Below are 13,401 nucleotides of genomic sequence, written 5' to 3'. Positions count from 1 at the left end.
TCTCAGTGTGTAGACATGATGTAAGGCTTTTGGGCTTGTGCCATGTCAAGATAATAAGGTGAAATTCTTACATGCTGGTCCATTGGTACCACATCAAAGAACATGAACGTAATATTTGTCTCAACCAAACTGACAAATCGGCAATAGCTGAGCGCGCTCTATCGTCGGGTCATGATGTCGTGTTCCAAGATGCTCGAGCTCTTACCCACACTAGACACTACAGGTCCAGGATTATACGGGAAGCTGTGGAAATACGTAGAAATCCTAACAATTTCAACAGGGACACTGGCTATCAATTAAGTAATACCTGGTTGCCAGCCATTATGAATTTACATAGGTAGTTCCCTTCCCTGTCCCTTCACTATTGTTACTTTGTCTCAGTGTTTTCCAAACTTGTACGTTCCTCTTCGCCAGATGTTTCATTCCAGGCTTATCTCTATGTCTTACACCTGCCATATGTATTACAAGTTGTCTATTTCATGACCGTATCGATGAGTATAATCAAGAAGTTAATATAAAGAACCACCTAATCGATACTTTATTTTATGCCTTAAGGACATGTTTCAACCACAAGTAATACTTGTCCTAATGTTTTTTCATCTTAGTTTCTTCTTTATACAGCTGATGATGACCACTAAGTGGTTGAAACATGTCCTGTAAGTGTTAATATATATTCTATTTTGCCTAAGGCATAAAATAAAGTATCGATTAGGTGGTTCTTTATATTAACTTCCTGCCATATGTTACGCAAACACGATATGTGAACCGCTTAGTCTGATTGTGATGGTTCAGTCAGCTTCGGCTTCGAACGCTAGCTTTGTGCCACGTCCTGGGGGCCATCTGGGGGCGAATGAACGTACCATTTCCACTTCTATTATAACGTTCCGAAATTCAAAGTGTCATTGTTTAAGAAGCCTTTCTTGTGGATAGTTGAGATTTCTTCTGAGGATGCAGAGCACAGTTTTCTGCAAAACGTTAAGAATTTCACCTTATTTTCTTGACACAGCATAAGCCCAAAAGCCTATACACTATAATGTCTATAAGTACGGGCCGTGAAAGCATTAATGGCAACGATACAGTGTGTATTTACCATTAAGACTCGCAACAAGTGGACTTTTCAAAACTGACGTGCTATATTTAAATTAACTTTTAATTTTCACAACACACCATCTCTTTTATGTATTATACTTTTCTAGTACTGTTTTAGAATGTCTCTTGTTAATTTATTTGTTAGCCAGCTGATGATGATCAAGTGGGGACTGAAACATGTTCTGGTGTTACAAAAGATGTCTTTATTTGTTAATAGTAAAAGAATTTCATCTTGTTTTCTTACTATTTGCTTTACGTCGCACCGACACAGATAGGTCTTATGGCGACGATGGGATAGGAAAGGCCTAGGAATGGAAAGGAAGTGGCCGTGGCCTTAATTAAGGTACAGCCCCAGCATTCACCTGATGTGAAAATGGGAAACCATGGAAACACCCAGAAAACCTTGTTTTCTGACATAGCAAAAGCCAAATTTAACATTTACTCTTATAAATTTAAAATAAACTGCAACCACCAACACAGCTTGACCTACCTGCTCATTGAGCTGGCGACTGAGGCCCTGTATCTCAGACTTGTGCAGCAGTAATTGGTGCTGCAGGTTCTGCATCACAGGTAGGAACGAGTCCGTCAGGAAGTTGTGAAGGCTACTGGCCTCCGAGTCGCTGGTGGCTCGTGTTAAGGAGAGCAGCTGCTGCACCCACTGCTGACTGTTGGAGGCCTGCAAACAAAATGCTGGGTGGAAACAACATTTAAAGGTGCTGCATTTCAAGTGCTCAGGAGGCAGGCTAACACAACAATGGGATCTGGAAGTAGAAATCAAAACGAGATGCGAGTTCATGAAAGTAAAACATCTTGTCTGCAACTGTGGCTTTGAATTCAGAACCTGTTGGTCTGCCATATTTTATCAGTGCTGCTTTATGGTGTCAAGGACAGATCCTAAAGGCTCTCTCATAATGGGGTGACCACTTGTAAATGTTCATCAAACCTGTGACACAGGGCTAAGGTATGGTCCACCTGTCAATACAATAAATATACTCTAGTATATATTTATGCCATTGCTGGCAGGACCTAATGTTTGTTTGTTTTTGTTTTTTTGCTATTTTGTTTTACGTCGCACCGACAGAGATATGTCTTATGGCGACGATGGGAGAGGAAAGGCCTAGGAAGTGGAAGGAAGCGGCCGTGGCCTTAATTAAGGTACAGCCCCGGCATTTGCCTGGTGTGAAAATGGGAAACCACGGAAAACCATCTTCAGGGCTGCCGACAGTGGGGCTCGAACCCACTATCTCCCGATTACTGGATACTGGCCGCACTTAAGCGACTGCAGCTGTCGAGCTTGGTGGACCTAATGTTTACAGCGCACTCTGTCTTCTGATATGGGTTAGAACAATTTGTTACTTTCATTGATCTGTCTCAGTCTTATCCTTGTCTTTGACAATATGAAAGTGACTGAGGTATGAGCGATGATGCTATTAATGCCATCCCTTGCGCAGCCAGTCCCTGCTGTGAATGGTGTGAAAATGTTGCTCATAGGGTCGGAAGTTGTGAATATTTCAGTGGGCTTGGCGGACTAATATGGAATAGGAACTTCTGACTCGATGAGGAAAGCAACGAAAACTCACTCCTCATTTCCCCGGTACGCCCCTTAGAGCTGTCTATGACAGCCGATAGTGGAGGTGTTGAGGATCCAACCAGGCTTCAGGCTGAAGACCGAACATACATACATTATTGTACCCAGACACTAAGTATGTGGTAGTGTTGGCTACTGCTTGAATGATTCAGAGTAGTGTATCGATTCGTTCAACTGTCTGAATGAATCGAATTGCAACAACAGTGAACTCACGGCACGATTCAGCTGACTCGTAGCAGACAGTGCTGAGTTGTGCACTCACGGTTCATTATCAGAACACTGGACATCGACAAGGAGCCAAACTTCTGCCGTGGTGACACATACAGAATAGTACGCTATAATGGACTCTTGCTCTCAGCTCGTTTGGAAATAATACCCACTTGCATTCACTGTCTTCTTCTTGTAGGGAAGTTTAAAATAACAGTTGGATTTGTTTGCAGTGTTAAAAAAGGTAATCAAAATGTAATTCCAAAGTAGCAAGTAACTAGGTAGGCTATTAAAAAAAAAAAGCCAAAACCAAACCCCACGGTACTGTATAACAGCCCTGAAAGGCGATGGCGAACCAAGCGATCGCTGCTCAGCCCGAAAGCCTGCAGATTACAAGGTGTCATGTGGTCAGCATGACAAATCCTCTTGGACGTTATTCTTGACTCTCTAGACCGGGCTGTTATCTCCCCATCAGATGGCTCCTCAATTGTTATCACGTAGATGAGTAGACCTCGAACCAGCCCTCAGATCCAGCTAAAAATCCTTGACCTGGCCGGGAATCAAAGCCAGAGCCTCCACGTAAGAGTCAGGCACGCTACCCCTATACTGCAGGGCTGGCAGGTAAGCTATTAAGTTATTCTATTTATTAGTTTAATGAATCTTGGTATTATAACTTAGTTAACATTCGACACTTAATTCAGTTCAGCTGTAGAGTAACCTATGACTATGAGTTGTGCTCGTGACCACTCAGAATTATCTGTTTTATATTGGGAAGAAACGCTCAGTATTCTCTCAGGTCACATGTTGCATCATTTTACAAGACTTCAAGGTGGAAATTCTTTCTCAGTTTAAAAATACTTCAGTCATTGAAGGTCTACAATCTAACCAAGGCCTTTAACCTAACAAGACTCATCGCCACTCTTTTGCAGAATCACAGGTTCTTTGTTGATTTCCAAGAACAGCGTAGTCGATGGAGACTACAGAAAAACGGTCTTCCGCAAGTGTGCTGGCTCCAATTCTGTTCAATATATACACAAACGACCAACCCATAGCCCCCAATTGCAGTAGCTTCTTGTACGCTGATGACCTCGCTCTAGCCACTCAGAGAAGAGATTTTGAAACAGTGGAGATCACCCTCACGGATGCCCTTAATGATCTTTCTAGATATTACAGCACAAACCAGCTTAAACCGATCCCCTCAAAGACACAAGTGTGTGCTTTTCATCTGAGAAACAGGGAAGCTACTCGCAAGTTAAAGATAGTATGGTCAGGAGTCGAACTGGAACACTGCGAGTCTCCAAAATATCTAGGAGTGACACTTGATAGATCTCTTACTTTCAAGAAGCACTGCATGAACTGCAAATCGAAAGTCTCCACCAGGAACAATCTTCTACGGAAACCGGCCGGATCACAGTGGGGTAGCCAACCTGAAACCATCCGAACTTCTGCAATGGCACTATGCTATTCTGCGGCAGAGTATGCGTGTCCTGTCTGGCATAATTCAACATATGCCAAACAGGTGGATATAGCTCTCAATGAAACTTGCAGAATTATAACAGGTTGTTTGAAATCCACTCCAGTTGAATGGCTCTACCACCTTGCAGGAATAGCACCTCCTTCTGTTCGAAGAGAAATAGCTGCGAACAAGGAAAGAAAGACAGTGGAACAGGAAAGGACCCATCCTCTATATGGGCATGAACCACATCTGCAACGTTTAAAGTCAAGGAAGAGTTTTCTCAGAACTTCAAAGGAACTTAGAACCACTACTGAAAAAGCCAGGTTGCAATTATGGAGGGCTACATCCTACCTTCCTCCTGGCTGGATAAGATTTTCTGAAACTCTACCTCCTGACTACGATGAAGAATGGATGACCTGGAAGTCCCTGAATAGACTGAGATCTGGAGTTGGCAGATCCAAGGTTAATTTGGCAAGATGGGGCTACATAGATCAAGAAAAAATCCAATGTGACTGCGGAGAAGACCAGACCGTCCAACATATGCTCCAGTGTCGACTATGTCCAGCCTCCTGCACAGAAGATGAACTATATCAAGCATCAAAAAATGCATTGGAAGTGGCCAAGTTTTGGACAAATGTAATATAGTAATTATAACTGTGTACAACATGTATGTTTCTGATACGAGAATAATAATAATAATAATAATAATAATAATAATAATTGAATGACGAGATCACCGGTGTGTGTGGACAGTGAGTAAGTGAGCCAACTGTAACAATAACTTTACTAAAAAGATGTTGAATCAGAAAACCGTGATTACAGTGATATTTCCAAGTTCTTTGAAATCATTTATGAAAGGACAAGGCAAACAATTATTGATCACCCTGCTGGTGGGCAACAGTACTAAATGCATATCATTGATGATTGTATGTGTAGATATTTTTTCATCTAATTCTATATACATATTTAATGGAGCTGTCACTGTGGAAACATCAAAATTTGATGTGAAGAGGTTGCTGGAGGAGAAACCTGAATCAGTAAGCTGGATAATGCATAGGAAAGCAGTTCATAGAATAAAAACCAGATGGCAGCAGCAAGCATTGAATGCTGTCAGTATGTACTACACAGATGTAATAGGAACAGTGATCGGTGAATCGGATCATTGTATCAATTCAGTAGCATGATCAAATGAATCGAATACCCCATCACTAGAATGTGGCTGTCTGTCACTCACCTGTTCTGATGAATGTTTCTCAACATCCTGAATCACCTGTGTCTGGCTCTCTACCAGTGCTGCCACCTGCTCGCTCACTGTACTCAATTCGACACTACGGCGGTGAAGGTTGTCAGCTGCAAGCATAACAAGGAAAGTTACATGTAATTTTTTAATCAGTATTGACAATCAGACATTTACAGGTCTGATTTACACCTAAGGTGACCTTCCTGCAGTATACAGTATAATACATAACATCACAAGAGTTCGCCACTGAGGAGGATGTGTGAAATATTTCATATGTTAACATTACTGTGACTTATTTTGTGTATTCTTAATTTTTCAGTTCAATTAAAAACAGAAATGAAATGAAATGGCGTATGGTTTTTAGTGCCAGGAGTGTCCGAGGACATGTTCGGCTCGCCAGATACAGGTCTTTCGATTTGACACCCGTACGCGACCTGCACGTTGTGATGAGGATGAAATAAAAATGGAGATCACACATACATACAGCCCCCGTGCCGGCGAAATTAACCAATTATGGTTAAAATTCCCGACCCTGCCGGGAACCAAACCCGGGACCCCTGTGACCAAAGGCCAGCACGCTAACCATTTAGCCATGGAATTATGAGAGTGTGATGTTGGATATTGTCTGAGATGTGAGTGAAAAGGATTAATATAATAAATCACCACTGGAAACCTGCAGGCAGAAGATAAATGTGACAAGGGAGCCCAAATATTCTGGAGAAGTCCCACTCCACTTGTATTTTTTTCAGCACGAATTACACATCGATTCTGAGCTGAGAAATATATATGTATATTTATTGAGAAACTCAGTGACTTTCCAGACATTCAGAATTTCCACAAGGACAAAGTTTAACTGCATAAAAAAAAAATAATAATAATAATAATAATAACAAAATTATATTTGAACATTAACATCATCTGATGAATAACTCTAAAAATTCAAATATTAACATAATAGAGTCTACAGCATTATTCATTTGGAAATTTAAAAAATAAAAAATCATTTAAAAAAATACATTCATTATTAGGACATTAACGGGAATATAAAGGGAACTATTGTGAATACAGATTGTTGTTTGTCCAACCCTTGTCCCGTTTCTCTATGGGTCGGATATGAGGTGAGATGAATCTGTCGTGGTGGGTTTTTAATGACTGGATGCCCTTCCTGACGTCAACCTCATCAGAGGAGTTAATGTGATGAAATGAATGACTTGATATATGATAGTAGGAAGGGAGAGCATGAAACCCAGTGCCAGCACATAGCCTACTCCTGTCGAATAGCACCAAGGGGTCTGCTCAAGGCTTTATGCCCCCATCCGATGGACGAATCACCATCAACAGCGTCATGTGCCCTCACTCCATAAGAGCACTGCATAGAGGTTTGGAATTTAACCCAGGCTTTTGGCACACAACTTAGTGATTTGAAATTGTATACCACCACCTCCCCTACTCTCCAACCAATATTCTGATGGTGAATTTTTTTTCGACCAACGGTACTTGAACCGGCTAAGCACGGTGTCAGACTGTTTAGACTTCAATGCTTTAATGATCATGGCCATCAGGCAGGCAACTATTGTGAATACAGAGATGTGATTTTAAAATAGACGAAGATCCTCCTAAAGTGGCGGTTGCCAAAACATTGATTCTAGACTTTTGTAACTCAAATCTATTCCAGAAATTCATGAAAAGATTACTTCCACGTGCCCCTGCCATTAAACCCAGTACTTCCAGCTCTTGTAAATGGTACTTTGCCCTTTAAAATTTGATTGTAGTGTTACCCTCCTCAGGCTGTGATGCTCCAATGTGAATGTGGGATTGATTATATAACCTTTATTACTGTCGTGTTTAAAGGCTAACATGTCGATTCTTCTGGTGTTCCCATTTGTTGACACACTGTGAACCTCTTCGTAGATGGTATAAACCTTTCCACGAAGCTCTTCGGTAATGAATGCTCTTATTTTGTGCTCGCGGGCATTTCTCAAGGTATCACCACATCTGCGGCAGAGGCTGCAAATTTGAGATCTCCCGGGGCACTTCTAAATGAGGAAACATTAGTTGTTATTTTCATTGCCTCGCACCTTCACAACATGTCAGACCTTGATGGTACTGCAACCAGGTGTTGGCAGGGTGATGTTCAATTATCTAAAGGAGAGAGGGAAACTCAGAAAAGAGGAAAAACAGTCAAACTTACTTTTAGTTTTACACAACTGTTGATATTGTGATCATAGTCACAGTTTCATCTAAAAGCTCAACCACAAGAACATTAATTTTCTTTTAAAAAGTTGTACACAAATGGCTAGGATTCACTATTTCCTTTACGTCGCTTCGACACAGATAGGTCTTATGGCAACGATGGGACAGGAAGGGCCTAGGAGTGGGAAGGAAGCGGCCGTGGCCTTGATTAAGGTACAGCCCCAGCATTCGCCTGGTGTGAAAATGGGAAACCACGGAAAACCATCTTCAGGGCTGCTGACAGTGGGGCTCGAACCCACTATCTTCCGAATACTGGATACTGGTCGCACTTAAGCGACTGCAGCTATCGAGCTGGGTGGCTAGGATTCAAGGGATTATGTGGCCACCATAGCGAGAAGTCACTTGGCTAATACACCCCACATGTGAAGAAAGAGGGGAAATAAAAGTATGACTCAACTCTAGACCATTGGTCTAACTTCCTACGTCACCTTCTGTACTCAACTGAGTACAGTAAGAAATGCTATTAAAAACTTGGTAATCAAACCTCTCGTCAAATTTTAACTACCTCTCCTCCTATCATAAGCATGATACATGATCTGGCTCCTCTTTAATAATATCTTTCAGTCATTTCAGGACTTACAACTGGTCCTTTGTAGTCACTGCCGCTAGGCTGTGGAATACCCTCCCTGCTACCATTAGGGATTTGTGTTCTCATAGGATATTTAAGATAGATTGCCAAAATCACTTGCTGAATACTTCTAGCTGACTTGTACGATGAGTTTAGTGTGACTGAGCATATTTTCATTAAAATTAGAAATGTATTTGCTAGTTACAGGTTTTTATTGTGTTTCCTTCTTTTATTATTACTATTGTTAGTTTTATAATTATTATTATCATGTTCATTTATATTGTCATGTTGTTCTTTTATTACTCTCCATATTTTCTATTAATACTATATTATTTTAAAAAGAGAGTTGTATTTAAAAAAAAATATTATATTTCCATTAATTATTTTAAATGTTATGGTTAAGTGTAAGATAATTACTTACTTACAAACTGTGTCCAGTACATACCGAGGCTCTTCTTAAAGGCAAGACAGAATTTCAGCTCCTCTTGAGTGAACGATTCCAGGTTCTCCTCCATTTCAGAAAGCTTCTGACTGAAAGCGTTCCGGAAGTCACGACTCATCTGAGAGTTGTCTTCTTGGATTGACCTGCAAAGTTTCCATAATTTTCTTAGCCTGTATTTCTCTGATAAAACATAATTCCAAAGTAGCTAGTAAGTAGGTAGGCTATTATAAACAAACAAAAATTAAACCCCACGGTGCAAGAGCCCTGTAAGGCCACGGTGTACCAAGCGACCGCTCCCTACAGATTACGAGGTGTCATGTGGTCAGCACGACAAATCCTCTTGGACTCTCTAGACTCGGCTGTTATCTCACCATCAGATAGCTCCTTAGCTGTAATCCCATAGTTGAGTAGGCTGGGAATCGAACCCGGGTCTGCACAGCCTTTCTAACGACTTCCCTGCAAGACTTTTTTTTTTTTTTTTTTTTTTACATTATTATCGTACGTAAAGACGGCAAAGCAACAAGGACAGAAGGACAGTACTTTGCTCACTTTATCCGTTCATGACGTGAGATAACAGAAAATAAGCTCATACCTTATGCAAATGTTCTCGTCCTGCATCCACACATTTCTGGCAGATTCATATTCAGTTCGAATAACGTGTGAGGGTTTCTTGAATACACTTTATTTTTTAAGCTCCCCCATAAATAAAAGTCACAAACAATTAAATCTGGGGACCATGTCGGCCATAAGCCCATACTAATAACAAGGTCTTCAAAAATTTCCTCAGTTAAGTTTAAAGTGTCATTAGCTGTATGCGCGGTAGCAGAGTCTTGCTAAAAATATCCATTTCGACAGTCAATGTCAGTCAGTTCATCAAAAACTGGTTTCAGTATATTATCCCTCTATCTTTATGCATTAAATGTGCCCTGAAGAAAGATAGGTCCTATAATTCTATATCCATTCACTGCGCACCATAGTCCGATCTGTTCGTCATGTAGAGGAATTTCGTATATGTGATGGGGGATTTTCTCTACTCCAATATCTGTTATTCCGTGTCGAAACATACCCGTGTAAGTGGAATCATGCTTCGTCAGAGAAAAATATTAAGCGTGGATCAATTATTTCATAATGAACGATTTACAACATCCCATTACAAAAACGTACCCGCTTATCATGATCATGTGGATGCAGTTTGTATACTACAGTTACCTTCTGTGGTTTCAATTTTAACATTTTCGTAGCCCACCATGCGAAGCTCTTCAAAACCCTGGCTTCGTGTCCAAGTTGTCTTAGAGATTTTGTAGACATATGTTCTAAACTTTCTACAATTTCATTTACGTTTTCCTCGTTAAGTACATGGTTTTTAACACTTTGCTTCTTATCGAACCACCAGTTTCTCTCAACTTGTTCACAAGTTTCCGCACAGTCTTTCTGTGTTGAGGGCGTTAATCTGGAAATTGTGTTTACAAATCGCCTAACGACTTCCCTGCAAGACTCTGTTTTTACATTATTATGGTACGTAAATACCATTTCCTCTGCCATGTACATACATGGAGGCATTATGAGAATTATACCTCGAAGTAACACTTCGCAGCTCGAGAACAGTTGGAGGGACAGATCAGTACTTAATACACATTCAAAGCACGGACCTCAACGGCATTCCCATGCTGTCGCTGTGCTGTGTAACGCGAAGGCAGGCAGGCAGAAACTCACTGTATTTAAAATGTTATCTACATGGTCCCCCCTTCAAGACCCCAAAGTGAGTATTAGGAATTTAGAAACACACTGTATATATTTATCAAATTTTCAAACTTATAAAAGAAAAGAGTCTGTAGCAATACAATACACACTATAATGTAAAATTTAATGCAAAAATCTACAATAGTTTTGGAATAATTATACTCAAAAAAATCAAGAGTAAAATTGAACATTACAGAAATGAGCAAGAAACATACGACATACGAGGATATTTATAAACATATAATTCAAGTCGTGGTGATAGTTATACTTTTCATCAGACTGAAGTATTTCCTATGTAGACAAGATTAATTGAAAAATTCCCTTTTTTTCACCCTTCAAGGTGTACTGGGTCGTCCAATTATGTTGGAACCAGAGCCGGCAGCTGGGAGTGACTAAGCAAAGAGGGAGGAGAGCCTGCAGGGACTAACGGTTCTGGCTTTGTCTCACAATGCAGTTTGTTTCGTGTTTCAGTGCAAAGTGAAGTGAGAATAAATGGGGAAAAAATAAAATAACAGGCCTAATTATTCTATTCCATATCAAGTGTTAATTTAAGATTGTATGTCAATCCGGTCAAGAAAGTAAAGAATAACGGCCACACGACACCTCATAACCTGGAGGCCTTCCGGCTGAGCAGCAGGCCAAGATCCTCGGTGCTGTTGCACCATGGGATGTCCATATAGAATATGCTCATGCTGTTAGGAGATTATTTCAAGAGAAATTCCCAGCTATTCGAGTCCCAAGTTGTGGGACATTTCATAGATTAGTTAACAAACTTTGTGGAATGGGGAATATTAATGATAAGAAGCAAAATAAAGTGCATGATGAAGAAATTGATCCCAGTCTCATTCTCTTCCCAGACAAGGCATGGTTTCACGTATGTGGGAACGTAAATTCTCAAAACAGCTGATATTGGAGTTCTGACAAACTAAATCTGCTCCACAAGAAACCACTTAATGATGAGAAAGGTGCAAGTACTTTTAAACATTGCTCTCGTTTTGCCCAGCCACCAGTTAGTAATAGGTTTCCAGCCGAGGCCCCAGTCTCACCTCGGCTACGGTTCTGCATTAACTGGATGACCCTGTACCTCTCTCCTTAACTCAAACTAGCCAACACTAAAAGGTGAAGCTTCTAAACAAATGTATAAAGTGCAAAAGAGAATGTGAGTTAAGTTGGAAGTTAGGTAATAGAAAGGAACAAACAATCAACAAATGAGGTCATACAGAACATAGAGAAACAATAACATGAAAACCAACATAAAGGAACACAAAGACAGGTTAGGGTGGGAAGAGGAGACAAGGTCAACATTCTTCTTCTTATGGGTAGGGTTGTAAATCAAGGCCCTTCACAGTTTTGTTTCTCTCAACCACTCCCTTCTTTCCTTCCTCCAATATTTCTTCCACTTTCACCCTTCTCTTCTCTATACTCTCCTTCACCGTATCTGTACACCTCTTTCTGGTCATTCCCCCTTGTATTCCTCTTAATATTCTCTCCATAAATACTCACTTTGGAGCTCTTTCATTGTGGGCCGTTACCATTTCAGTTTACTGGTCTCTATCTTCTCTTGCAGTTTAGAGAGTCCAATTCTCTCTTTGATTTCTACATTTCTGATTTTATCCTTTGTGTCTTCCCACTTATTTCTCTAAGGAATTTCATCTCGGCAGCTTGTATTGTGCTTTCATCATGTGCTGTGTTGTCTGTCTGCCCGCTGCTTATATCAAAATTGGTCTATAATACATTGAGTACAGAATTTTCTTGCATTCCTCTGGAACATCCTGATTCTTACACATCAGTAAAACCCATTGGCTTCTTGGATTCTCTTTCCAATTTCTTCATTTATTTTCTTATCTTCTGCATGTATACTCCCCAAATAATTGAAGCTTTTGACAATTTCTAATGGTCTTCCACTTACTTCAGTATTCCCCTTTCCTTCTCTAATACCTCTCATAATCACTACTCTTTTACTCTTCTCCACACTTATTTTCATTCCATATTCCACCATCTCCTGATCCCATACAGTAACTCATTCTTGTACTTCCATTTCATCTTCTCCCCATATTACTATGTCATCTTCGAATATATTGCCTCTCTTCTCATTAAAACCAAGTCCGGGCAGTAATCAATCCTACACTGTGTGGAAGACTTTGAGTTGTATGAAAGAAGATATGCAAGAAAAACATGCAACATGCTGATGCAGATGTTCACTGCCAGAGTGATGCTGTGCAAGATCCAGAACATCTGATGACCTGTCCACAGCTAGAACACTCCTGTACAGTTCAAGATACTGTGCTATTGATCGATCGATCAATCAATCAATCTATCACCACTTAACTGCATTTAGGGCAGTCATCCATGTGGCGAATTCCCTACCTGTTGTTTACCTCGTCTTTTCTTAAATAATAGCAAAGAACTTTTAAAAACACCACTCAAACTTATTTGTTTACTAATGTAATTCTATGCCATCTCTCCACTGACAGCTCATAACATACCTTGTAGTTGAGCAGCTTGTCTCCTTTCTCCCAAGTCTTCCCAGCCCAAACTTTGCAACATTTTGGTAATGCTTCTCTTTTGTCAGAAATCATCCAGAACTAATCAAGCTGCTTTTCTTTGGATTTTTCCAGTTCTCAAATCAAGTAATGCTGGTGAGGGTCCCATACACTGGAACCATACTCTAGTTGGGGTCTTACCAGAGACTTATATGCCCTCTCCTTTACATCCTTACAACAACCCCTAAATACTCTCATAACTATGTGCAGAGATCTGTACCTTTTATGTACAATCCTGTTTATGTGATCATCCTAATGAAGATCCTCCCTCATAT

The 13,401-nt window shown here is 40.4% G+C and overlaps 1 protein-coding gene across 5 annotated transcripts in view; it reads right to left on the bottom strand.

Annotated features, from left to right (window-relative positions):
* LOC136884402 (coiled-coil domain-containing protein 18) overlaps positions 1–13,401 on the bottom strand; it is a 246,700-nt gene that overhangs the window by 53,062 nt on the left and 180,237 nt on the right. For all 5 annotated transcript variants that reach the window (XM_068229958.1, XM_068229959.1, XM_068229960.1 and 2 more), the window contains 3 exons: positions 8,847–8,986; positions 5,575–5,690; positions 1,580–1,765 (listed from right to left, as the gene is read on the bottom strand). In XM_068229958.1, coding sequence (XP_068086059.1) covers positions 1,580–1,765; positions 5,575–5,690; positions 8,847–8,986 — 442 coding nt within the window. The remainder of the gene's footprint in view (positions 1–1,579; positions 1,766–5,574; positions 5,691–8,846; positions 8,987–13,401) is intronic.

This window comes from Anabrus simplex, chromosome 12 (assembly GCF_040414725.1).
Source record: "Anabrus simplex isolate iqAnaSimp1 chromosome 12, ASM4041472v1, whole genome shotgun sequence".
Classification (NCBI taxonomy): domain Eukaryota; kingdom Metazoa; phylum Arthropoda; class Insecta; order Orthoptera; family Tettigoniidae; genus Anabrus; species Anabrus simplex.
Note: the sequence above shows the minus strand (reverse complement) of the source record. Positions and strands in the feature narration are given on the sequence as shown.